Genomic DNA, 25,892 nt, shown 5'->3' on the forward strand with positions numbered 1-25,892 from the left:
TTTGTCCAATTTACAATCTTAAATTTGCACCAATAGCTTTCTGTAGCTTTTCCTTCAACAATATTGCTTTTTGTTCCAGTATTTGGCAGGTTCCCTTTGCGTATCTTGTAAATTTCAATGAAGGGATTTTGGCATAGCAATGATAGTACATTATCTCCTTTTTATCTTCAGGCATCCACCTAACTGTAGTTAGTCCTTTAAATTCTTTCATTAGTTTCTGTTGTATGTCTCCTGCTCTGGTGGGTGCATGAACAGGTTCATTATGGTCTATAGCTGCACAAGGGGTATTGTCTTCACCTGAAGAATTTGCACTATTGCTACCAGTTAGCCCTAGTGCTGAAACTAAGGTTGGGCACTTTAATTTTGGGTGATGGTGATCAGTATGAATTTTTCTTTCTTCCTTCTGTATTTCAGCAGTAGTTTGACTTGCTAATATTTGGTATAGATATTACCAAGAAAGTCATGATGTGAAGATACTCAGCAAGACTTGGTGAGAGAAATTTACTTAATTATTCTCTCCCACTCAGACCTCTTTCTCCCATATGTGTCATTTCATGCAGTCGCAGGCTACGTTTCAGACTGAAACATTTATCGCATTCAGAACATTTCAATGGTTTCTCTCCAGTATGGATCATTTCATGGCGGCGCAGATTGCTCTTCTGACAGAAGCTTTTGTCACATTCAGAACATTTGAATGGTTTCTCTCCAGAGTGGATCATTTCGTGTCTTTTCAGTTCAGACTGATGGCCAAACCTTTTATCACATTCTGAACATTTAAATGGTTTCTCTCTTGGTGGCAGAATGTGTGTCATTTCATGCAATTGTAGACTGTCTTTCTGACAAAAACATTTATCACATTCTGAACATTTAAAAGGCTTCTCTCCTGGTGGTCGTATGTGGGTCATTTTATGCAATCTTAGGTTGCCTTTCTGACAAAAACATTTATCGCATTCAGAACACTTAAATGGTTTCTCTTTTGGTGGTAGAATATGAGTCATTTCATGTAGTCGCAGATTGCCTTTCTGACAAAAACATTTATCACATTCAGGACATTTAAATGGTTTTTCTCCAGTGTGGATTCTTTCATGTTTTTTTAGGTCTGATTTTCTACTGAAGCTTTTATCACATTCAGAACATTTCAATGGATTCTGTTCTTTGTGAAATTTCTTATGAATTTTAATCTGTGCTCTGAATTCATCATCTGTTAGATAAAATAATAGCATGTTCATTAATTTGTTTGCATTTATAAACTGCCCATCCAAGCAGAGGCTCATAGCAAGATACAGAACAAAAATATATTATATGCTATTGTAAAACAATACATCTAACATATAACAGAACATAATCATAAATATCGCACCAAGCAGACCTATGCACTTACAGCTTTTACTGAAGGCAGGCAACACAAGCATGGCACAAGAATGTGCTAAGTCATTTTCAGTTGGGATCAGAAACTGTTTCTGTTTAGACCATAGCTGAAGCATTGTTTATCAAAGCTGTAGAAGAGGCTTCCTCAGTGTGTATGCAGATGCTGCTCTGAGGTAGTCAAATTCTTTAATAATCGTGTGTGTGTGCAACCACACGCCCTTTCTCGCACAGTCATGTAGGAAACACCCATGGCAGCACCTGAACCACATGCCACTGCTATTGTGCATTTCTCCTCAGCTGTGCTGGCACTGCAAGCAGGCTCAAAACTTGCAATTTGGCAGTTCCAGATGTTGATCTCACAATAACTGAGATCAGCATCAGAAAGTGCCAGCTCACAAGTTCTGCGCATGCTTGTGGTGACAGCTTAGCTGAGAAGTGTTCAGTAGCAGCAGCATGGGCTTCTACTGCCAAGCAGTGGCAGGGGTGGGAGAGGGGGGCAGAGAGAGACAACAAGACAAAGAGAGGGGCAGGAGGCCCACGCTGGGAATTATACCTGGGAACTCTGGATTTAAACATCCAACTGCTGGTCGCCAGGAGACCACCCAGGATGACAGGGTCTTAAAATTCAGCCCCATTCCCAATTTTGCAGCTTCTGTTCACAATGTATGCTGAGCATATGGTGGGCATTAGGATGGAGGCTATAGTATTCACTATCAGAGGTTATGAAGGAAATGGATCCTTTTGGCCAAGTGTAAGGCTTTAAGGTTATGCTCAACAAATCCGAGATATTGAATATACTGTAACCGTGCCTAAGCCCAAGTTGTTCTTATGAAAAATTATGTTCCCTTTAAATGTTCCAAGTCCAGGGTGAAATATTTGGGGATATTCATTGGGGCCCAACCTGACCAGCTGTTTTAATTACCCTCCACTACTGGAAGCTATTACCCAAGATCTGAGTAGGTGGGAAAGGTGTAATTTGTCGTGGCTGGCTAGGATTGCAAGTGCAAAGATGAACATTCTTCCTTGATTTTGTTTTTCCCGTCGATAGCAGGGCTGAATTAGCCATGCCGTCATGGGATCTGTCAATCAGGTCCAGGAGGCGGAGCTTTTACAAAGCAGAGATTAGATTTTAGCTCTCTGCGGCTGCGCGTGTGTTCCCGCTCAGGAAAGTAACAGATTCTCCTCAGTCTGTTTTTTCCGCGAGCGGGATCGCATGCGGGGCTGACTTCTCCTCAGCATTTTCTATTTTATTGAAATGTCAAAAAAGCCGGGGTTTAAACCCTGTGCCTGTGGCAAGGTAATGTTGGTCACGGATGGCCATGACCAATGTTACTGATGCCTGGGACCAGAGCATCATTTACAAAACTGTGATTTTTGTGCTCGAATGTCCCCAAGAGCCCAAAAACAACGGGCCTACAAAATGTTTGAACTTTTCACGTTTTCCAAGCCATCGGGGGCTCATTCTTCACCGGGTCCTTCGTTGACGGTGGCTCCGTCACAGAAAAGAGCGTCGTCGAGGGATCCTCAACCCTCCAGGCTTGGAGGTATGGACTTAACGAGCCGACATAGGCCTTCGGATCCGAGAGGACCGAAAGAGCCTCGGCGATCGGCACAGGACTCAACAGCATCTAAATCTCCAGCGCCGACAACTTATGCACCTGGAGTACCTTCTACGCCCAAATCACCATTGGCGCATAATACTTCTGCGCCCGAATCGACATCGGCGCACAAGTCACCGGCGCGCACAACGCAGGAAGCATATGCACATACGGCGCGGAAGACGTCGGCGTGCACGGTGCCGAAGACCTCTGCGCATACGGTGCGGGAACCGCCTAAAGAGAGCTCGGCGCTAAACACAATGGCACCGAAACCATCTGAGCGCATGGTGTCGATGACTTCTGCGCACAAGTCGGTATTTGCGCACAATTTACAAAAAACATCGGCGCCCTCGACAACATACAGATTGACGCATAGTTGACTACAAAAGTCCAAACAAATATATCATTCAATACCACATGGGGTAAAACGAAGACATCAGTCTCCAGATGTACCTCATTCCACCTTCTCAGACTCTAATTCTACAGCGGTGAAGTCAAAACGAATCAGACAATCACTGTCGGGAGATGGAACCCAAAGAGGATCATCGTCACACCATCACCATAGGCGGTCACACCACTCACATCACAAAGCTGCGCAGACGAGAGATACATGGGCAGTGAGCCTTTCCACTTCTTGGTCATCTCACCCACGAAGTGCAGATTCCTTATCTTGTAGCCAATTAATACAAATCACTTCCTCTGCTGCATCTTCGTCGTCAGATAATTCTGTTAAGACCACAGAGGGCAAGATGAAGAACAGGTATAACGTACTAGCTGCTTCCGCTAAGATTCCTACAGTACCACCTAAAACAGGTGAACTACCAAAACAATCTGGTCGTGCAGCAATGCCTCCTCAAACAAAAGAGGCATTTCTTCAATTATCCCAATCATTGGCAGGGTTTTATGAAACTCTTCAGTCATCTTTTAAGATGTCTAACGAACTATCTATGAGTTCTCTGGAGCACAATATACATACCTCTAGAGAACCGTCGGTGAAGCCTCCGGCATCCCCAATGACGAAACGACCAATTTCACCAATTCAACAGCAAGATACCCCAATAGATTCTCTATCTCCACAAATGTCCCCGTTGTCATCTACTGGATTCCCATCGGATCCACAAGAACAACCACAGGAACCATATTCTCCTCCAGAGGACCTGACATACCCAAAATATTTAGAAAAATTGGGCACAGTACTACATCTCTAGGTCCAAAAGGAGACAGACCCTAGGTCAGAAACCTTTGGTCTCCTAAAGATTTTCTATGCTCCGGGAGAACCAACATCTCTCCCACCACACAACTTATTACATTCTGTCTTACAGAAATCGTGGGAAACGCCTTATTCTCTATCAGTGGTTTCCAAGAAAACGGATATAAAATTTCGTATGCGAAAAACATCGCCTTACTCTATGCCACAACTACTACATGCTTCAATTGTGGTAGAGTCTGCAATGCAAAGATTCAAAAAAGCAAAGTCGCATACCTCATATCCACCGGGGAAAGACAACCGACATTTAGATGAGTTTGGCAGGAAGATGTACCACAACTCAATGTTGAATGCCCCCATTATGCACCATCAATTCTACATGGTACAATACCTATATGAGTGCATACAAGCCACAAAAGGTATGCTTTCCTCGATGGCTGATCAGGTACCACCGCCTCTTCATGATATGGAGGAGTGTTATCGACACCTTCTATGATCGATATATGAGGCATTTGAAACATCTTCTAGGGCGTCTGCGACAGCCATAGCAGCCATAACCTCCCATATACAGGAGACAACCTGTTCGGAGAACGGTTTCAAGAAACAGTTGGAAAATTAAAGGAGGAAGCTCTAGCAGTCCAATCCCTAACGTCACAATCTCACTACTCGACCACGCGTCATTATGTGGGATCTACACGTAGACAATCCTATAATCGTAGGCCTTACAGGTCTTATCAATCTTTTCGTACACAGACGTATCCATCTTACCAGCGTTCTCAGCCGCAACAAAATAACACAACTCAACGTAGGGGTAAACCACGTAACCAGAGACAGCAAACACAACAACCGGCTACTGCAGTAAAATCAACGCCGTCTTTGTAATAAATCAGCCACCACCACTACATCAAGCACCACCTGGCAGAATTCATTCTTGCCTGGCAGCCTGGGAGAAAATAACAACCGATCAATGAGTTTTAGAGATAGTACGACATGGTTATCAACTCCAGTTTACCACAAAACCCATACTACCTCACTTTTCCACTCTGAAGAGTCAAAGCTTCCAACCACAACTGGGGGAGGAGATTGCTTTGCTTCGCAAACAACAAGCTATTCGCTGGAGCAAATTCTCCTCATCTCCCGAAAGCAAGCACGCGGTGGAAAGGTCTTCTTGCTCACATTCTTATCTTTGAGCAATTTGCTCCCTTTAGAGTCTACCAAATGCTTCATCAGCTTCTCCAGATCCTCCTTGAATAACAACATTCCTTTGAACAGGAGACTGCAAAGCTGCGCTTTGGCCCACACATCCGCCGACTAATTATGCCGCAATAGGAGTCTTCAAGCGTCTACCGCGGACATAATATTCCTGGCCGATGTCCGAACCATATCATAGAGGGCATCCACAACATATGCCCGCCTCCAACCTAGCCTCCTAGCTTGAGTCAAACACAGGTCCCTGATGTTTTCTCCTATGCTTTCTGCACACAGCATAAACAGGCTCTCTGCATTAGGATAGCACAGACCTCAGCTCGAAGGCTCAGAGCTGAAACCTCAAGCAGTTTCTTTAGGAAGATCTCTAGCTTTCTGTCCTGGACATCCTTTAGAGCTGCCGATTCTGCCACAGGAATAGTCATCTGTTTTGTCACTGATGACAAAGTGTCCTCCAGCAAGTGATACAATCTGCCTATCACCTTGGCCACTTTCAGTCCTGCCTCAGGGAAATCCCATTTCCGGTCAATCAACTTCTTCACCTTCTTTGACAACAGGAAAACCTTCAGCGGTCCATGCAGCCTATCCAATACTGGGTTTACACCCTCGTTGTCCGAATCCTCCTACATGACCTTTATCCCCATTTTTCCAGAACCTGGAGGATGAGAGTCCACAACTCCTCCTTATGAAACAATCTCACCACCCTAGGGTCATCCCCTTCTGAGAGAGGAACGTTCTCCACATCTGGGTCAATGCCCACCAGGACCGCAGCAGGATCCACAATAGATCAGTACCCGGATCATTTCACAAATCCTCTGAGGCGCGTCTTCTTCCAACTCTTCCGAGGAGTTCTCCTCCATTCCTGATCGCCCCAGGCCCAGCAGATGAAGAATATCTCCGGACCTGGGAGGCGCCTCAGCTCGAGGCTTCTTAGCTGAGCTCTGCGACTTCTGGGTGGCCGCCACTTACCCGCCGCTTCCTTCTCTGTGAGATAGGCCTCATACAGCAATTGCACAAAATCCATGGAAAACCCTTTAGGTTCCCTGACTTCTTTATCAGCCAGATCCTCTCCTGGATCCTTGGCCACATCCCTATCTTCTCCAGACCCTTGCCGTACTGGAGAAAGTGGGGAAGGGGAGTCCCTGCACTTCCTGTCCAAGACAGGCCTCCTGCCACGTAGATGCAAAATGGCCGTCTCCTTCAATCCCCCTGGGGCCTCCTGGACAGGGCCTGCAGATCGCGTACAGCATCTGCCTACTGAGCCCTCTGTTGAGGCCCCTTCACCTCCAGGGCAGGACTGCATTGAGATGTGATCGCCTCAGACCACAGGCCCGACAAAGTTCCCCATGCTCTGCAGGACGCGCCATGAGGACCGATGCGGCCGGCGGTTAAAAATAACTGCGAGCGGGAGAGAAAAAAACAGCTCTGACACCGCTGCCGGAGCTGTCCTGGGTCCTGAAAAATTGAGCCGCACACACTTCCCTTCTCACTCCACTGAGCCAACCACCAATGAAAAATAAAAGCCTACTTTTTTTTTTCTTAAAGGCAAAGCCACCAAGAAACCCAGACAGGGGAAAAAAGTAAAGGAAGATATACTTTCCTCCTTCTGGGTGCTCCTGGCTGGGGCAGATGGCAGGACAGGTGAGAAGGCCTCAGGGGAAGTGAGGAAACCAGGACCCCTGGCTTTCCCTCCCCCTGGAGATGAAGGGTTAAGCCTGGCCACGGAGTGCCAACCTCCCGCTTTTTCTGTTCAACCAGAAGGATGGCCCACGAAGGAACCTAACACCTCTGGGAGCCCTTTCTTCTTTTCTTTTCCTAACCTCTTTCCTTTTTTTTTTTTTTTTAACCGAGTTCAGACTGCAGGTTTGCACCTCTACCATCTGCTGGAGTCAGAGAAATACTGACGGACTGCAGGTGGCACTCTCCATTAAGTAACAGTGCCTGAAAAGTTTTGAACCGCTGCCTCCATCTGCTGGTAGGAATGCAAAACCCACTTGTCTGGACTGATCTGAGGTATGAACAGGAACACTTATTCTGTATTTGGTGAGGGATTATGCACTTATGCAGTCTCTGTGTCATGATATGTAGCAGTCTGGCTTGTTTTGTTTTCCCAATAAGAGATGCAATGGTGTTCTAGGGACCAGTGTAATATTTGTATTGCTGTCATTTCACAGGATCTGCAGAAGTGGGGCTACTTTAGGGAGCAGAGTCCTGGGCAGTTGCCCCTACCCCTCTCCCCTGCCTTCCCCTCCCACCAGAAGCAGAGCCCCGCATATCAGTTTTGGCACCTTTTATTCCAGAAAAGAAAGCAAGGTTTAAATTTCAACCGATGTTAACTACGAAAGCAACCAAAGTGTCTCTGAACTCAAGCCTGTCCCTGAACCAACTTAAAGCAACTGAAATAAAAACTTAAAGCAACTGCAATAAAAACTTAACTGAAAGCCAGTAATAAGATTCACCCTCCACAGCACACAGCAAGTACTGTACTATAGAGGAATTATTTTGCTCACCATTCTTAGTAATAATATCCTCCTCCTCTCCCTCTGGCTGGTCGCTAAGATGAGGCACTTCTATTTTCAGGATCTCTACTGTGGGGTCAGGACTGTAACTCTGACTGTCTAGTTGAAGAAAAAGAAAATATCATCAACTTTTTAAAACAGTTCTGGATACTGACTTAAGCAGAGTACCATGAGATGATGGGAATGGAGATAAAGAACTCCTGCAGCAGTGCTGCAAAAAGGAACCTTAGCAGCACAGCTCCCAGTTTCCTGCAATGCCGTGGCCATGAAAACTGCTGCAAAATATTTCCTTTTGCTGTGGCATTCCAACTCCCTCCAAAACTGTTGCTGCCAGGAGAGGCCATCCTATCTCCCTTTTCACCAGCGACTTCCAGGGGGGGCCATCCTGCCTCCCTCCTGCCAGCTGGCAAGAGAAAACGGAAGCCACCTGCTGCTGGGAGGGAGGAAGGGCTGACATCCTGGGACAGCAGTGAGAGAGACTGGAAATAGGAACAGATACAAAGAAAAATGAGAAAACTTACAGGAGACGACCGAAGATTTGATGAAAAAAAAGATTACGTGAAGAGTCGAGAGAGAGACGTGAAGGAAGGGAGAAAATGGAGGAGAGAAAGCTAGGAAAGGCTATGCAAGGAAGGAGAGCAGAAATCTGGAGAGTGGGAAAGAGAAAATGCCTTCGGGAAGAGAGATGGGCTGTAGTGAAATGGTGGGGGTGGGTGGGGAAAGAAATGAAGGGCAAAAAGAGAGAGGAAAAACCCCAGAAATGATAAAACTAGAGCACCACACATTATCCACACCACAAAATTTAGAAGTCAAGGTCCCTGATTATAATATTGCCTGTGCCTGGTCCAGAGGAGGTTTCTTTCCTGTAAGACATGTTTGGATCAGTGAATCACTCACTTTAATCCAAGCTACATCACCTGCTTCCTGCGGTTCCTCACGTGGGTCTGTCGAGGGCAGGTGTCCTTTTTCCTCAGATTTCTGGGACTCAGTCTTGAAAGTCTCTTGCTTAAATCGGATTAAAATGTCAGGTTTGACATTGGAAAAGCCTGTTATGGAGAAAAAAAATACAGTTACATCGTGTTTAGAAAACCTTCTCCAGAGTCTGTGTTATCAGTGCAAGTGAGCTCAGAATTTGACTGATATTTGGGGACATTTTTAAAAGGTTTTTCTGTGGGTATTTACCCGCAGAAAAAAATCGCTTCAAAAATTGATTCCTCTCTATACAGGGGAAAGGGGAAGTGCCAAGGGCCTGCAGAAATACATGTTGGGGGTGTCCTTACCAAATCCCTGCACCTGTTTTACCCCACACACATTGTCCCTGTGAAGTACAGGGGGTGGACTCCCTGTGGCACTGGCCCACTATGGGGACTTCTCTCTCATACGTATGAAGACAATACACCGCTCTATTTAGACTTTCCTTCACTTCCCTCATCTATTCTGACTCCAGTTTACACTGGTCTTTCTACAATTTTAAATTTGATTCAGCTTAGGAAAACTATTTGAGAAGTTGGAATGCCAACAACTGGCAGATTTCTTTTTACAAAATAATCATCTTTCTCCATCATTTTCAAGGAGGGTTCCACAAGCTGCACGGTACCAAAACTTCACTTCTTTCAGTAACGAATTTATTATTGCAAGAGCTTGATGCAGGCTCAGCTGTCCTTGCAATTTTTTTGGATGTAACTTCGTGTAAGATTCTTCTATGTTGGCTGCAGCAGTTAGGTATCCAGGGTATGGGTTGGCCTGGGTTTCGTCTTATTTAGACTCTCGTTCTTAGCAAGTCTGTGTTAAAGGGAATACAATGCCCTCTGGAGAACCTCAGGGGACTGTTTTATCTGCCACGATTTTGAACATTTGTTATTTGTTAGAGTCACTTGGAGTGCACAAATTAGAATACATGCTGATGACGTCCAGTTTTTTTTTTCCAATTAAAGGGAACCTTTCAGTTACCTTTGCCCATGCCCAAGAGGTTTTGCAAAAGACCTCAGTCTTTGGATGTGTAAAAATCAGTTGATGTTAAATCCTAAAAAAACTGAAGTTCTTCATTTTTCTAAATGTAAAAACCTTTTCACTGGAACATTACCTCTCCTCTTTTCCAATCTTGGGGTCCTATTTGACTCGATTTTATCCTTTAAACCCCAATTACAACAACTTCTTCAGGGTGAAGATTACAAATTGCTTCTACTAAGACGTATTAAACTCATTCTTGACCCAGGGGCTTTTCATACCATTGTACAAGCTTTCGTTTTACCTTGTGTTGATTACTCGCTCTACTTTGAATTCCCTAATTCTAGTCTTAAAGCGCTGCAGATCTTACAGAATTCCCTGCATACAGATGGCGGAATGAACAGATTGCACCAGTGTTAAAAGAACTTCACTGGTTACCAATAATACAGAGAGTTAAATTTAATAAGCCTGTCTTAAATTACTTTTATCTACCTCTGCTCCAGGACGACCCCTGAATTCCAGTAGGATTAATTTACTTTTAAATTCTTTCAGTTAAAATTGCACATTTGGCCAACACTAGGCATCATGGGGCAGATTTTCAAAGCCTGCGCGCGCCGAGCCTATTTTGCATAGGCCCGGCAACGTGTGTAAGTCCCAGGGCTTGAAAAAATTGGGTGGGACGGAGCGGTCCGGGGTGGGGCCTCTCCACTGCCGCTGAGCCCGGGGATCGCGCGCCAGCACTCGGCCAGCGCAGGCAGGCGTAAATAACAAAACAAAGGTGGGGGGGATTTAGGTAGGGCTGGGGGGCAGGTTAGCTAGGGGAGGGGAAGTGAAGGTGGGGGGCGGAGGGAACGGAGGAAGGCTGTGCGGCTCGGCGCACACAAGGGGCCAGATTTTAAAAGGGTTACACGCATAACCTTCTTAAAAGGCCCCTGCGCATGCCAAGCCCCGGGGCTTTGCAAAGGGGGCGTGTCAGGGGCGTGTCGGGTGGGCAGCACAAATTGTGGGGTGGGGCGGGGGCGTGTTGGGGCGTGGCACCGGCCCAGGGGCGTGGTCGAGGCCTCCGGACCAGCCCCCGGGTCGGGGTGATGGTGCGCAGCAGCCCGCTGGCAGGCGTAAATCTGCCAACAAAGGTAGGGGGGGGTTAGATAGGGCCGGGGGGGTGGGTTAGGTAGGGGAAGGGAGGGGAAGCGGAAGGAAAGTTCCCTCCGAGGCCGCTCCGATTTCGGAGCGGCCTTGGAGGGAAGAAGCAGCGCGCGCCGGGCTCGGCGCGCGCTGGTTGCACAAATGTGCACCCCCTTGCGCGCGCCGACCCCGGATTTTATAAGATACGCCCGGCTACGTGCGTATCTTTTTTTTTTTTTTTTTTGTTCAAACATTTTTATTGGGTTTTGGATATCAAGCAGAATTAAGCCATACAAGAGAGAGTGTGTTCATATCTCTCCCCCGTCAGATAGACCCAACAATATCCCAAGACCATCCCCACCCCCCCCCCCATAGAGAGTAGAACACTGGAGAGTCATAAAAACAAGTATTCAGGCGAAGACACCACAAGGAAGAGTCAGTAAGCAGCCACCCTGAAGCAATCAATCATTCAAAACCAAACTCCTCGCTCGATGTGGCAATGTCTGAAGATAAGGACCCCAGATGGAAGCAAATCGTCGTCGTCGAGTCGGGGAGCCACGTGCCGCCATGCTTTCCATAGTCATCATGGTGTGTAGCTGATTTCTCCAAGTCCAAAAAGAGGGAACATCCGAAGTCTTCCACAGAAGGAGAATCGTTTTCTTTCCCACCAGACTCGCTTTCTGAAGTAGCAGGCGAGAGCCAGGATCTCTAACACGAAGCGGGGAAATGCACCCGAATAAAAACCATAAGGGGGAAAAGGGCAACACCACATTAATCAAGTCTATTAAATAGTCCGCTATCTTACGCCAGAAGCGCAATATTCCAGGACATGTCCAAAACATATGAGATAGGGTTCCCACCTTACCGGGACAGCGGACACAAAATGGCGTAGTGGCCACGGACAATTGATGCGCTCGCTGAGGGGAGATAAACGCCCGGGTTAAGAATTTGTATTGCATTTCCCGGTAGTACATGTTGGTAGAGATCCTGGCTATACGCCTAAAACAGACCTTCAAAATGAAACCGGTGAGGAGAAAATCACCATCTTTATTCCAACGAACAACAAGAAAGGAGCAAACCTCTACTTGGGTGTATGTTTGTAGCGTTCTGTAATACTGGGATAAAGACGGGGCCTTGTCAGCCCCAAAATGGAACACCTCGTCCAAGGCGCGGGACCCCGTGAGCTCCTCAGTCTCCGGAGATAATGACTTGAGGTAATGCTGAACTTGCAAATATGGAAACGTATGCTTGGAATCTAAACGATAGAGCTTTTGAAAGTCACTGAAGTTCAGTAACACCCCCTCTGTGGTCCACATATGACCTAAGTATTGTGCCCCCCTAGCCTCCCAGACCCAAAATGAAGCTGATTGAATGCCTGGTTGGAAATCAACATTCCCCCAAATAGGTAAAAAATAAGCACATATATTGGGAGTATGTAAGAGTCTAGGTAGACGCTTCCAGGAATGCCTAAGAGGCCGGGTAAGCGCGGAGTGGAGTATAAACGAAGGTAGACTACTCGCTTTGCTTTGGAGGGCAAAAGAGGGAGCCAACGGGTATAAGAGAGTGCGCTCAACTGAGAGTGGGGTATAATGCGAGGAACCCTGTAACCAATTGCGGAGAAGCCGCAAATTGCAGGCAAGATTATAATTGGCCAAGTTAGGGACCCCCAGACCACCCTTTCCCCAAGAATTCTGTAACCATTGAAGGGGTAACCTAGACCGACCCCCCCTCCACAAAAATCTACGCAGCTCCCCCTCCACCCTAGCAAGGTCGTTGCGGTGTAGAAGCAAGGGGATATTCTGTAGCAAATATAACCATTTGGGGAGTATGGTCATCTTAAAAAGGGCCACACGTCCCGCCGTCGATAGCGGGAACGCCTTCCAATTGTGAAGCGTAGTTTGGGTTTGCTGGAGTAATCGTGGAACATTAACTCGGTAAACTAACTCCGGATCCGATGGTAAATAAACTCCCAGGTAGCGAATACTATCCCCCGCCCATTGTAACGGGAATTGTCCTACCCAGTTAGCTCGCAAGGTGGGTGGATAGGCCAGGGCATAGGACTTGGTCTCATTTAGTTGAAAGCCCGAAAATGACCCAAAAATCTCTATTAAACGCAATAGTGGGGGTAAAGACAAATCCGGTTTGGTGATAAATATGAGCAGGTCGTCCGCAAAAGCTACAGATTTAAAAGTCCCAGAATCCATATAAAGACCCCGGATCTCCGGATCGTCACCAATGGCATGTAACAGAGGCTCCAATTGTAAAAGAAATAAAAGGGGAGAAAGTGGGCATCCCTGTCGAGTACCCCGCGCCACTACAAACTCCTCCGACTGAGAGCCATTGGCCACTATACGGGCCCGAGGATCCGTATAGAGAAGGCGTATAGCCTGCAAAAAGAAACCAGGTATCTCCACTCCACCCTATCGAACGCCTTAGCGGCGTCAAAACTGATAGCAAGATAGGGAAGGGACATTCGCTGACTCTGGGTCATGGCCGCCAAGATTTTCCGTATATTGGACAATGCATAACGCTGACGGACGAAGCCTGCTTGATGGTTTCCAATTAAAGAAGGCAAGCAAGTCGCCAATCTCTCCGCCAAAATCTTTGCTAATAATTTATGGTCGTAATTCAGCAAAGATATGGGGCGATACGAGTCTGCTTGTAAGGGGTCCTTTCCCGGCTTGGGTATCAAAATAATGTGCGCTAAATTGTCATGGGCAAAAAAAGAGCCCCTAGTCACCAAATCGGTGAATGCCAGCACTAGAGGTTGCGACACCGAATCCCTAAGGAGTTTAAAGAACTCCGACGTGAATCCGTCGGGTCCGGGAGCCTTAAAGTTCTTAGAGGAGTGAATGGCTGTCGCCACCTCTGTCTGAGAAATCGGGGCGTTAAGCTTATCGCTATCTGCCCTGGTCAGTAGGGGGAGCGATAAACCCTCACAAAACCTACGGCATGCATCGGGGTTCCACCCCTCAGAGGCATAAAGTGAGGAGTAGTAAGTCCGGAAACTTTGTAAAATAGCAGGGGTGTCCCGTAGCACCGTCCCAGAGGAAGCGCTAAGGGCCGGGATGTAGCGATGAGACCTATTGGATTTAATAAGATTGGACATCAGTTTACCTGCCTTATTACTATACTGATATAGTTTAAATTGATAATACTGATAGCTTTTCCGCGCTCGTTGATGTAGCAGAGCATTGAGAGCATGTTGCTTAGCCAAATAATCTATCCTGGCCGCCGCAGATTTAGAGTGGATCAAAAGAATCCTGGCTTGGCGAGTTTGCTGACTCAAAACAAGGATACGCCGGTCTAGCATTTTTCGACGCCGTGCCGTGTAAGATATAATTTCGCCACGCATTACCGCTTTGGCAGTGTTCCAAAATAACAGGGGTTGGGATACATGGGCTTGATTATTAGCCACATATTCAGTCCATTTTTGTATAAGAAAGGCCTTGAATTTCTCGTCTTGTACCAAATAGTAAGGATAGCGCCAATGTCGCGATACAGCGGTGGGGGTCAGAAACCGCAGCTCCACCCACACCGGGGCGTGATCCGAGACAACTATGCTCTCAATACCCGCCGCCAGAGCCCGATGAAAAGCGTGCGTGCTCACAAGGAAGTAGTCAATCCTAGCAAAGGAAGCATGGGCCCTGGAGAGATGGGTAAAATCACGCTCCATGGGGTGCAACGTTCTCCAGACATCAAGTAAATGTAATTGGGATTCCAACATACTAGGACCCCGCCCCGCGCCCGCATCCCAACCCCGACTCTGTGAAGCATCCAGTTGAGAGTCACGGACAGTATTAAAATCCCCCCCTACAATCAAAGTATCTGACAGAAATGGCAGTAAGTGTTTAAACAACGTACGGTAAAATCGTGGATCATAAACATTGGGTGCATATAAATTGCAAAAGACCACCTTGTGATGAAACAATTCTGTCACCAAAATAAGAAAGCACCCATGAGGGTCCTTAATTTCCTTATGAATAGTAATAGGGAGTTGCTTGCGAAAAAGAATAGCTACCCCGGCAGATTTGGAGGAGGCTGAAGCATACCTCACCTCCCCTACCCAGGTCCTACGAAGCTTCATATGCTCGTAGTCGGTAAGATGGGTCTCCTGTAAAAAGGCTATCGCTGCCGATTGCCTATTCAGTAAAGAAAGCACTTTCGTGCGTTTAATAGGTGAGTGTAGGCCGCAGACGTTCCACGAAAGCAGTTTCGTAGAGTTACTCATAAGGTACTATGAGTAAAACGAAAATCACATGAGAGTGTGAACTAATAGAGGAGCAGGCCCTCCCAGCTAAGGCCTCCTCCAGCCAGTTGTGAGAGAAGGCTGCCACCCCGCCTCCCCTCCCCCACAGCGCCCCCGCCAAAACCATGTACTAGTACAGACAAACCCCAGAAATCCCCCATGGCCCCCCCCACCCCTTCCCCTCTCCCACCCCCTCCCCCCTCTACTCCATCCCCTATCCCCCCTACCGTCCCCTCCCCGCCCCCTACCCCCCTCCACTTCTAGAAGTGGTGGCCCCCAAATTACCCTCTTTCCCATAAACCGTGCCTTCAAAAAGAAGGCCAGGAGATCCGTATAGATGTGAACAGGTCCACCCCTAACAGGGAATGACAACATAGTCTTAACATGGCAGCAACAAGCTGAATACAGAAACTGTGCATCAACAGACAACCCTCTCAGTGACAACAAGAAAAAAAAATCTGTGGTCTGGAGCAGGGTCTCGTAGTGTAAAGAGAGAAAAGTACTGGAGAAAAAGAAAAGGGGAAGGGATAAGAAAACAAAGCTGAAACGTAAAAAAAAGAAATCAGCGCTGCCTCTCCCGCTCAAAAAAAATTAATCAAAACAAAAAAAATTTTTGGCATCCATGCCTTGGCAAAGTATGGCAAGAGTTGTTCAATGAGCCATGTCCCTATGTCCAGGTCACAAGAAAATTGAGAGTAAAAAAAATCCAGCCCAAACAAAAAAAAAAGGGAGAGAAAAAAATAGAAAAAACAGTTCAAGGCCCCCAGATGATCCGGGCAGCAAGCAAGCCAAATTCTCGCCTGGTCCACTCACGCCATTTTATCAATGTACTGCTGTGCTTGATCCGGAGAATCGAAGGAGTGCAGGGTATCCCCATGCCACAAGCGCAGACGGGCAGGATACGTGAGCGAAAACTTGACCCCGCGATTATGCAAGGATGTGCACAACGGGGAAAAACGTCGTCGGGCCTCAGAAACCGCTGATGAAAAGTCCTGAAATATGCGGATGGGCTGAACCTGGTAAGTAAGCGGCGTTTTACTACGGGAAGCCCGCCAAATCTCGGCCTTGTGCGCCGAGTTCAAAATCTTGGCGATGATAAGCCTGGGACGGCCCTGATTAGCCGGCTTTGACCCCAGCCTATGGGCTCTTTCCACCACCAGTTTGCCGCGTAGTGCAGGAAGCTCCAGAGCCTCTGGGAGCCACGTTTCAAGCAGGGAACAGAAGGACTTTTCAGCAATATCTTCCGAGAAGCCCAGGAACCTTAAATTATCCCTCCGGGCTCTATTTTCGAGGTCTTCCACCTTCTGGGACAGCGCAGCTATTAACTTAACGTGGCTCTCTACCTTTCCCGCCGTGGTTACCGCGCCATCCTCCACCCCCGAGACTCGGGACTCGATTTGCTCCAGACGGGGTTGCAGGGCCGAGATGGAATCTTTAACCTCCCCCAGCTCCTCGTGAAGCTGTGACCATTTCTCGTCTAAGGCCTCTTTAATCGCGGCCTTGATATCTGTGATAGTGAGGGCGGGGGGGGAATCCGAAGCCGACTCACCCACGCCGGGGTCCGCCATCTTAGGCTCCGGGGCCCGCGGTTTCTCCTTCTCCTTCCTCCCGCTCTTTGAAGACATGGCCGGCGACGTCTTGCACCAGGTTCGGATAGTGGACATGCACCTGAAGCCTGAGGGACTCAAAAACCGCCGTGAAAGCGAATTACGCGTTGCGATGCGCCGCGATTGGTGGGGTAGGCCTGAGAGCCGGAGGTCTATGCATCCTCCCTGCTCAACACATCACGTGATCTCCCCCTACGCGCGTATCTTATAAAATCCAGCGTACTTTTGTTTGCGCGTGGTGCGCGAACAAAAGTACGCGCGTGCACTGTTTTTTAAAATGTACCCCAAGTTGCACAATTGTGCACCCCCTTGCATGCGCCGACCCTGGATTTTATAACACGCGCATGGCTGCGCGTGCATGTTATAAAATCAGGCGTACATTTGTGCGCGCTGGGTTGCGCGCACAAATGTACGCCCGCGCGTACCTCTTAACATCCGGCCCCATGTGTTTTCTGGTTTTGGGCCTGTATGCTGGAATGCTTTGCCTGATACCATGAGAGAGATTGATGACATAGTGATATTTCAAAAACAGCTTAAGATACTGCTTTTCCAGGAAACTTATATTTAAGTTATAAAGAGGAATGCAGCTTTAATATTTTAAACATATGTAATGCATAATGTTTTATTGTTGTTTTATTTAAATGTTGTATTGCTTTAATGCTTATATTTTGTACTTTGCCCAGCACATTTATGTTATAGGCGGATAATAAATATTTTAATAAATGATTAAACAGATGACATTTTTATTGTTAAAAATTGTTCAAAGACTGAAATCTTCTTTGTCTCGACCTCAGAAGGTCTTTCTTTCCCTTTTTCATCACTTTTGATTCCATCCCTATCTCTCTGGGGGATTCATCATTCCGCTATACTTAAGGCTTTTCAATGCCATCTTTTTAAACAATTTTTGGACCCGGCAGTTTCCTCCTACTCCTGTGGTACTTCCAGCTCAGGGCTGGGATCCAGCGCCATGAGCCTTCTTTTACAACTACCCGGGGGTTTTTTCCATCCCATTTTATATCCCCTACTAACGCGCATTTAGTCCAGCCACTGCAGTGCTGGTCCTAGGCCCTGCAATCATGGACACTGAATCTGGTCACTGAGTGTCACCCTTAAGCAGGGACTATGGCTACCTCCCCTCCCCTCCCGGAGACTGTGCATGCTGCCTCTGTAGCATCTCCAACCCTGGTCGACATGGGAAACAGAAGACACAGCCTGGGGACTGAACCAGGGACCTTCCACATGGCAGTGCACATGGCAGCCATTGGACTGATTCCTGCCATCTGTATAATATTAAGATCAGGTCCATATCCTGCTGCATTGCCTACTAAACAGATTGTCCATGCTCATTCTATTTGTAGACTGGATTTTCTGGAATGTCCTTTTTCTGGAACTTCTCTATTTCACACTTCCTTATATTTATATTCTTCCTTTTCTCTTGCTAGAAAATTCTAAGGCTCATTTTATTTTTAATTTACATTTTTTCTCTTCTTCTGCCCTGGTTCCATCACTGGGTAAGGATAGTCCCCACCTAAAGAATTTATCATCTAACAGGAAGTAAAATGTCCAAGATATGTATACATGCCTGTTACAGGAGGGTGAATTTCTCCAGTCATCTCCGATTCAGGATGATCCAAGAAGGGTCGATCTTCCTCTTGTTTAACACTCAGAGAGAACACAGATGTTACAACTGGAAAGCCTGTTTCAAGAAAACACGTTAAGAAGGATTCACGGAGGATCCGCTGATATATTTGGGGACGGATTTTAAATCTCAAAAAGTTTGATGTTAAAGATTCATCTCCTCTGACCTGAAAATGGAAAGTCCTTTAAATCCAAATATTTACTTACTAATGGTAGCGTCATTCGTGTTTTCTTTTCCCTCCCACTCATAGTGTTGGGTGAAATATTTATCATCTTCCTTTTTAATCTTGAATATTACATTAGGATTAAGAATAGAATAACCTGCCAATAAAAAAATAGCAAAATTATATTTTAAATGTGTACTTGTAGAAACCATGGAGTTTTTGTCTGTTCCCTGTTCTGATGGGGCAGTTGTGTGTATGTCTATTTGGTTTTTTTTTTCTTTGGGTATCTATTTGCCTCACAAAGCATGGTGAGAAGTTGCAGACTGCCACTTGACCGAGATTAAACCTAGGGGGATTTCTGGAACAGTCATTTCTATTCATGATCTTCCTAGGTGGAGGCATTAGAGGTGCCCATCTTTTCTGCTAGAATGTGCCTTCCTGGAGATGAGTCCAAGCTTCTTATTAGGAGCAGCTGAGAAGAAAAACCCATGGCCTGGGATTATAAAAGTAACTCCATCTACAAGCCAGTGAGATGGGGAAAAGAGATATTTGACTTGTGACATCTGGTTACCACAAGGAGGTGTTTTATGTTGTACAGTATTGCTATCTAGTAAACAGCTAGCGTATCATGCCATTGCAAAGAAGTTGTTCGCCTGTTCCCTTGTGCCAAATTTTGATGTACAGAAAAGACTCAAACTGATCATGTCTGAAGTCTCTAGTTTAACATATACAATTTATCCTAAAGCATAGAGCAGCATCTTTTGCCAGGTCTGCAGCAGTGGTGTCTTTCTCTGAGCTCTGGAGATCCACTTTAGGTGCACATGGAACAGGGGATTTTTCCAGCCCCTGATGAAAATGTCAGCACCCATCCTGCAATGCATCTGTGGAAAATGACAGAAAAGGCTTGTTTACCTTGTGACATGAGAATGCCATGAATCTCCTTGATGATCTTCTTGTACAACTCCTTCTGCCATTCTCCCAGAATCTCCCACTCCACTTCCAAGAAATAAGCAGCAACGTCGTTGAATGTGACAGATACCTGGAACAGGAAACAGGACACCCTAAGCCACTCTCCCTCCAGCTTTATTATAATGTGTATATAATAAGTGTATTTGGTCTGTGTCAGTAAGATCAACTGTCCCATAGATTATAGCATGAAAAGAGCTCTTTTTTTCTTAAATATTGAGTATTTTCTATAGATTGCTCGGCCTCCAGAGAAACAAAGGAAAATTTGTTCTTACGTGCTAACTTTCTTTCTTGTAATACCACAGATCAGTGGTAGAAGGAGCAGACAATTGGGTTTTGCATCCCTATCAGCAGATGGAGGCAGAGAATGAAACTGCCACCTGCAGTCCCTCAGTATTGACCTATATCCAAGCCAAGATGTCCAAATCAACAAACCCCAAATAACTCTGGGTGAGCAGAGACTCAAAGACCCCCTAAAACTAGGACCCCTCTGTCTCAAACAAGGATTATAGTAATATAACCTATGTACACTCTTAGTAGCTCTGCATATGATTACACACTGTCTCAAGAACATCCAGAAGCGAGGAAGTCTTTTGAAAGAAGGGGTTGGGTCTCTGGACTGATCTGTGGTATTACAGGAACGAAAATTAGCAGTTAAGAACAAATTTTCCTTTCCCTATACATAATTGAGATTTATCACACATTCAATCGCTGGGTTGTAGAAAAGGCAGAGTGGATTTTAGGGATGTCATCTTGAATTTCTCCCTGCGAATGAACTTGTTGAGGGCCCATAAGTCCAAGAGTGGGTGGAGAATCCCCTTGATTTCTTGAGAATGAGGAAATATTGGGAATAGAAACCCCTGTCATGCTTATGCACAGGTATCATTTAGATTGCATGGTGGCGCAGGAGCAAGCTCACTTCTTCCTGCAACAGTTGCACGAGTGCAATCCCACAGAGAAGGTGTAAGGTGTAGGGAGAGTCGGGGCGTTCTTGAAATTTCGTTCGTAACCTTCATGGATGATGTTCAAAACCCAACTGTCCAATGTGATTGCTGCCCAAGTGTCGAAAATGTTGGCTATCCGGCCCCCTTCATGCAGTGATAGTTGCGGCCTGGACATTCTCAAAAACTTTGCAGTGGTTTCTGGCCAGCATTCGATGTTTGCCTCTGCTGGCGCTGGCCCCTAGGTCTACTTCTGGGCTGTGACAATTGCATTTGCTGTCTGCGCTGTGGAAAGGTTGGTATACGATACGGTGCATACGGCCTAAAAGGGTGCCTCTGATAACTGAGCTTCCGGAAACTGGGGTAATACCGCCTGGTAGTGGATAGTTGCTCAGGCGGAGAAGCCAGGGATAGGACCGCCACATTCTGCTCCTTCAGCTGTGATACTGTCTCCCATAGTTTGTCTCCAAAAAGGTTATCACCCTTACATGGAAGATCAGCCAACTTCTCATGGATGTCTTCCTGGATGGCACTGGCCCTCAACCAGGCCATTCTGCGGGCTGCTATGGCTGCTGCCGATGCACGGGCCGACATTTTGAAGGCCTCGTATATGGTGCAAAGGAGGTGACGTAATCCCTCCTCCATATCTACCACAGACTAGGGCAGCACAGAGTCAGAAGAGCCCTCTTCAAAGTGGGGCTTGATTGACTGCAGACACTCATAGAGGTACTGAGTGATGTAGAACCGATGCTGCTGGATTTTCACGTTCAGCCTGGAAGGCCTTCCTCCCGAACTCATCCAGGTAACAATTATCCTTCCTTGGTGGAATGTTGGAATGGAGCCTAGATTTTTTCGCTTTTTTCATGGCGTAATCCACCACGATGGAGGCATGCAGCAGCTGAATCGAACTGTAGTAGGGGGACTTCCTCATCCGAAATTTCAGGTCAGTTTTCCTGGATGTTGCCAGTCCCAAGAAGGGGGACTCCCAGGCCTTTTCCATAACCGCATCCAGGACAGCATGGGAAGGCAGTGCTGTTGGTTCGGACAGGACCTCAAAGATCTTCAGAATGCTGAGGACTGGCACCTTCTTGGTTTCAATGTTAAGAAGTAGCACCACCTTCTTGATGAGCTTTAAATAGGAGAGGTCCTCTGGTGGTAAAGATGGCCCTGGAGGCTGCTCTGGCAGGTCTGACAGCATCCCTGTGGAAGAACCTGAAGAATTGGAGGGGGGGAGGGGAATCACCTTATTCCGAGATTGGCTGGGGGGAGAACTGTGGTCGGGACCCCCTATCTTCCCGCGGGCTGAGGTCTCCTGCTACGGAGAAGGGGATTCACCTCCTAAGAGCTCTTCTGATGAGGGGCTTGGAGGCAGACACTCTTGTTTGCTCGACTCCAGGGATGTGAAGAAGTTGCTCAAAATTGCTGCTATCTGGGACACCACCTGGGAAGCCAATCCCCCTTCTGAGGGGGTATCCCACTCCCTCATCGGGAGAGGATATTGTCTCGTCCCCTGGTAGACTTGGATCTCCTGGAAGACGGAGTCTCCGTGGCCAAGAGGATGTTGGAGGCAGTTCCCTTGCTGCAGTGTGCTGCAGGTTCAACCGCACTGGATGGTCCATCTCTCTCTGATAGGGGCTCCTGAAGTTGGGGTGAATGCCTCTTCCTCCGGGAGTCTAAAGACATATCAGAATACACCTTCTGGGATGATCCCGAGGAGCCCTCTGATCCTGGATAATCAAAGAGAAGGTCCACATCAAAGAACCCCAGTTCAAGGATTTCTTCTGGCAAGAAGACAACCTGATGGTCCTGCTGTAGTTTTGGTCTGGTGGAGGGCTTTTTCTGGGATGATTTGCGTCAGTCGGAGTCCTCCTGTGGCTTCAAGCTCAACACATGCCTCGTTGGCATTAGGTGCTTTGAGGACTGGCATGCCGAGTTGCTGTCGTGTCGGTGTGCACTTTGCAGGCACCTGCATCGATGGGAGTGGGCTGGGAGAAGAATGCTTTGGAGCATCGTGGCTCTTTGATACATTGTTGCGCTGTGCATTGGAGCAATGAATCTTTGACACAGTCGCCATATCTTTCTTGTGTGGAGCATCACCCTTGCCCCGTTTTGACGCATGCGTCAATGCCCCCATTCCGACGCCGCAGCTGATCGTTGACACAGTCTTCTGTGCTCAAATGGTCGGCGCATCCCCTGATACGCAGTGTTCTTTTGGATCTTGGGGGGTGGAGAGCACTGGAGGGGCTTGACCTGCTCGGCTCTGGCCCAGCTGTTTACCCTGGCGCCCCAGGGAAGAAGATCTCATTCACTTCGCTGGGTGATCGACTTTGGCCCCGGGGATGAGTGGGATGAAAGGCGCTCCAACAGCTGAGTGTAAGAGCCAGCTTCCTGCTCCCTTAGGCGCGCTTCTGGGCGCTGCCTTTGGGCCCTGGGCAACATATGACCACAGTCCCGGCAGTTGGACTGGTCATGCTCGGGCCCCAAACAAAGATAATAATAGTTATGTACATCAGCGAGGGATATAATCTTCCTGCACTGGCAGTATTTGAAGCTAGGCGGTTTGGGCGCCATAGTAACACTGAAAAGTGCTGTTTTTACAAAGAAAAAACTCTGAGAGGAGAGAGAGAACTCCACATGCAACTGGCAGTGCGCAAGAAAAAGACTGAGGAGAAGACCCTGATCGCGTGGAAAGAAGCGCAGCCGCACAGAGCAAAAGCTCAGTGTTCTTGGAGAGAAGCTCCGCCTCAAGACCATCAGAGGACATCCAGGACAGCATGGCTAATTCAGCCTGCTATCAACGGGAAAAACACAGATCTCTCCTCGTCTTAGGTTTTTCTGATGCTGTCAGTCTGTTATAAGTTGATAATAAAGGTGCTGCAGCTCCCGCTCTTTTTTTTTTTTTTTTTGGTGGCTGTGATTTCTTCCTTCTCCTTCTAGCAGAGAGAGCTTGGCCGTGATGTCATCAGATTCCCAGGGGAGAGGGAGGAGAGAGAAGAAACTGAACCAGCAGAGCCTGTTCTGAGGAGTGAAGGGAGCGAGGGCAGCACCAGCCAGCATGGCACTCTAGCCAAACAAGGGCTCACTCCTTTGTACTTTCCTGCCCCATTTTATCCAGAGGAGGTCTTTCTCTCGACTCTTGCACTGTCCAGCAGCACTCTAGCCAAAGGAGGTCTCACTCTCTTGCACTTTTCTGCTTCCAGACATGCTCCAAAATTAGGGAGCCTGATGGAAATTTTAGATGTGAGAAAGTTGCAAGGTTTGTAGCTAAATTGTCAAAAAAAAATAGCTAAATTAGCTCCTTTTCTTATTCACAGTTCTAACATCTCTATTTGGTTCAAAACGGCATCAGATCTAAACTACAAAATTGCTAAACTGACATCACTAAAGAGTCTGTATACCTCTGCCATCCTACTAATCTCTGCTATCTCATGATGACTAGAACTCAAAGGTTCCCAGGTATGTAAAGATCTTTGCACTGTGCTATGAGAAGGGAAGGTTGAAAGAGTTGCACAGTGAAAAGTTTTCCTTTACGTGTTGGTTTCCTATTTACAAGAGAATAGAGAAGAATGTCTTACCTGATCAGAAACCAGGGCAGACATTTCCCTCCTGTTTCTCCCTGAAATCTGCGGTTAAGGGGGTGGATGCAGGCTGGAGACTTCCCTGTTCCTGGTCAGATGCAGAGAAAATGAATAGAACTGGAAGAGCTGAGCTGATTCCTGACGGTCTCCGTTAAAGTCCCTCCTCTTCCCCTTTGTAAAGTGGAGGGGGTCAGATTTGGGGCTGGGACTTTCTTAAGCAATGTCCAGTCCTAGGGAGACAGAATTATTTTGCTTTTATTCTGATTTTTCTCTGCTTCTGCAGCCAGGATGATATTAAAGAAAGAAAAAGCAGCAGAGCATGCGCAAACCTGCCTCCTGACTGAGAGGTCATGCTGGGGGGATCCTGCCTCCTTAAGGTGGATCTGTAGTGATAGCTGCAGGGTGCGCGAGATGCAACGGACGTGTCAAGAGACCTGGTTTAGTCCTGTTACATAATGAGCTTGTAATTTTGCAGTTGGGTTTTTTTTTAGACATCTTTAAGAATAACAAATCTGTGGTTGCAATGGGGACAAAACCAGAACTGGATCAGGTAGCCATGATGACCTGATCTGTCTGATTATCCTAGAATTCTCATTATGTGATATTTATTCCTTCTGAGTGTTTTATTTCAGCAGTTCATTGAAATATTTTTCTACAAACTAGCATATATAATTACAAAAAGCTCAAAAATATATATTGTAAAGCAATGACAAAAAAAAAACCATAATAAGCAGATGACACCAGGGCTCTGCTGCCCCAGTTCTGGAACTTTGCTTCTGTGCCTAAGGGCAGCTCTTGACTCTGGCAAGGAACCAGTCAAAAACAGCAGTCTATATACATCCCATGGAGCAGCAGATTCAGGGGGTGATGTAATAAGGTGCTCTTGGCAGGACCATAGTTTAACCCACAGTTGTGCACACATTTTTTGTGCACAAATTTTATTCCCAATGTGTGTACAGGTTAGTGCTGTCACATGGACATCACATACTAATAATAGCATTAGCTATTATCCCCAGTACAGAGAGGTGCGTAGGTTTACATTCTGTTTTTTAGTGCTGGAGTTCTGGTGATTTTATGTGCAGAGATTATATTTTTATGCATATTAAGCATTTTCTTTATATACACTTTTGGATTGGGGGGGGGGGGGCAAGAAGCAAAGGTTCTCTCAAGGCCCCCCCTAACAAATCCTCGGACCACAACTCCATTCATAAGCGAGCACTTTCGACAGCGGGTCCTCTCCATTGGAATTCGCTCCCCCCGGATATACGCCAGGAACAATGCCATCTCTCCTTCAGAAAGAAACTGAAAACCTGGCTGTTCACTCAAGCTTAAGGTTGAAGGAACATTTTATCAAACACATTGTCTCTCACCCTTGACCGCCTCCCTACTCCCCCCCCCCCCCCCATCCCTGCCCTCCCACCTCCCTCCCTGCTTACCCCTCCATGCTTCCCCCGTCCACAAGATTTATGAATAATTGTGAATAATTACCTAAGATTAACCCACAGCCGAGCTGTCTTTTGTTTTCATTGTTTTCAATGACCATTTTAGCACTCTTCAGTTGATATTGTTTTAAAATATCTTTCATGTCCTCCAGCTCCCACGTTTTTCGCTCTCTGTTTGATGTAACTTTTTAACTTCTATATAGTTGTTAATTGGTTTCCCCTGTTCTATTGTAAACCGGTATGATAAGACCGCGTCTTGAGTATCGGTATAGTAAAAGAATTTAAATAAATAAAATAAAATAAATAACTTCCGTGTTGTTTGCAAACATGCAACACC

At 46.6% G+C, this 25,892-nt stretch overlaps 1 protein-coding gene across 1 annotated transcript; it reads right to left on the reverse strand.

Moving 5' to 3' along the window:
- On the reverse strand, positions 1–24,429 carry LOC115095457 (zinc finger protein 578-like). The gene is made up of 7 exons (XM_029609133.1): positions 24,111–24,429; positions 19,541–19,667; positions 18,672–18,785; positions 18,409–18,522; positions 8,816–8,944; positions 7,890–7,997; positions 1–1,201 (listed from the first exon to the last, which is right to left on the reverse strand). Exons 1-7 carry the CDS (start codon positions 24,132–24,134, stop codon positions 510–512), a joined length of 1,308 nt encoding a protein of 435 aa, XP_029464993.1. The 5' UTR covers positions 24,135–24,429; the 3' UTR covers positions 1–509.
- Positions 24,430–25,892: the final 1,463 nt, after the last annotated feature.

Source organism: Rhinatrema bivittatum, chromosome 7 (genome assembly GCF_901001135.1).
Source record: "Rhinatrema bivittatum chromosome 7, aRhiBiv1.1, whole genome shotgun sequence".
Taxonomy (NCBI): domain Eukaryota; kingdom Metazoa; phylum Chordata; class Amphibia; order Gymnophiona; family Rhinatrematidae; genus Rhinatrema; species Rhinatrema bivittatum.

What these genes read in the sequence shown, in the direction of transcription:
- LOC115095457 (XM_029609133.1), bottom strand. Translation starts at nt 24,134, where the DNA reads ATGTCTGCCCTGGTTTCTGATCAG. An exon ending in TGGCATTCTCATGTCACAAG is followed by an intron (nt 18,786 to 19,540) that starts GTAAACAAGCCT and finishes TTTTATTGGCAG; the next exon opens with GTTATTCTATTCTTAATCCT. An exon ending in AATTCACCCTCCTGTAACAG is followed by an intron (nt 8,945 to 18,408) that starts GCATGTATACAT and finishes TCTCCATAACAG; the next exon opens with GCTTTTCCAATGTCAAACCT.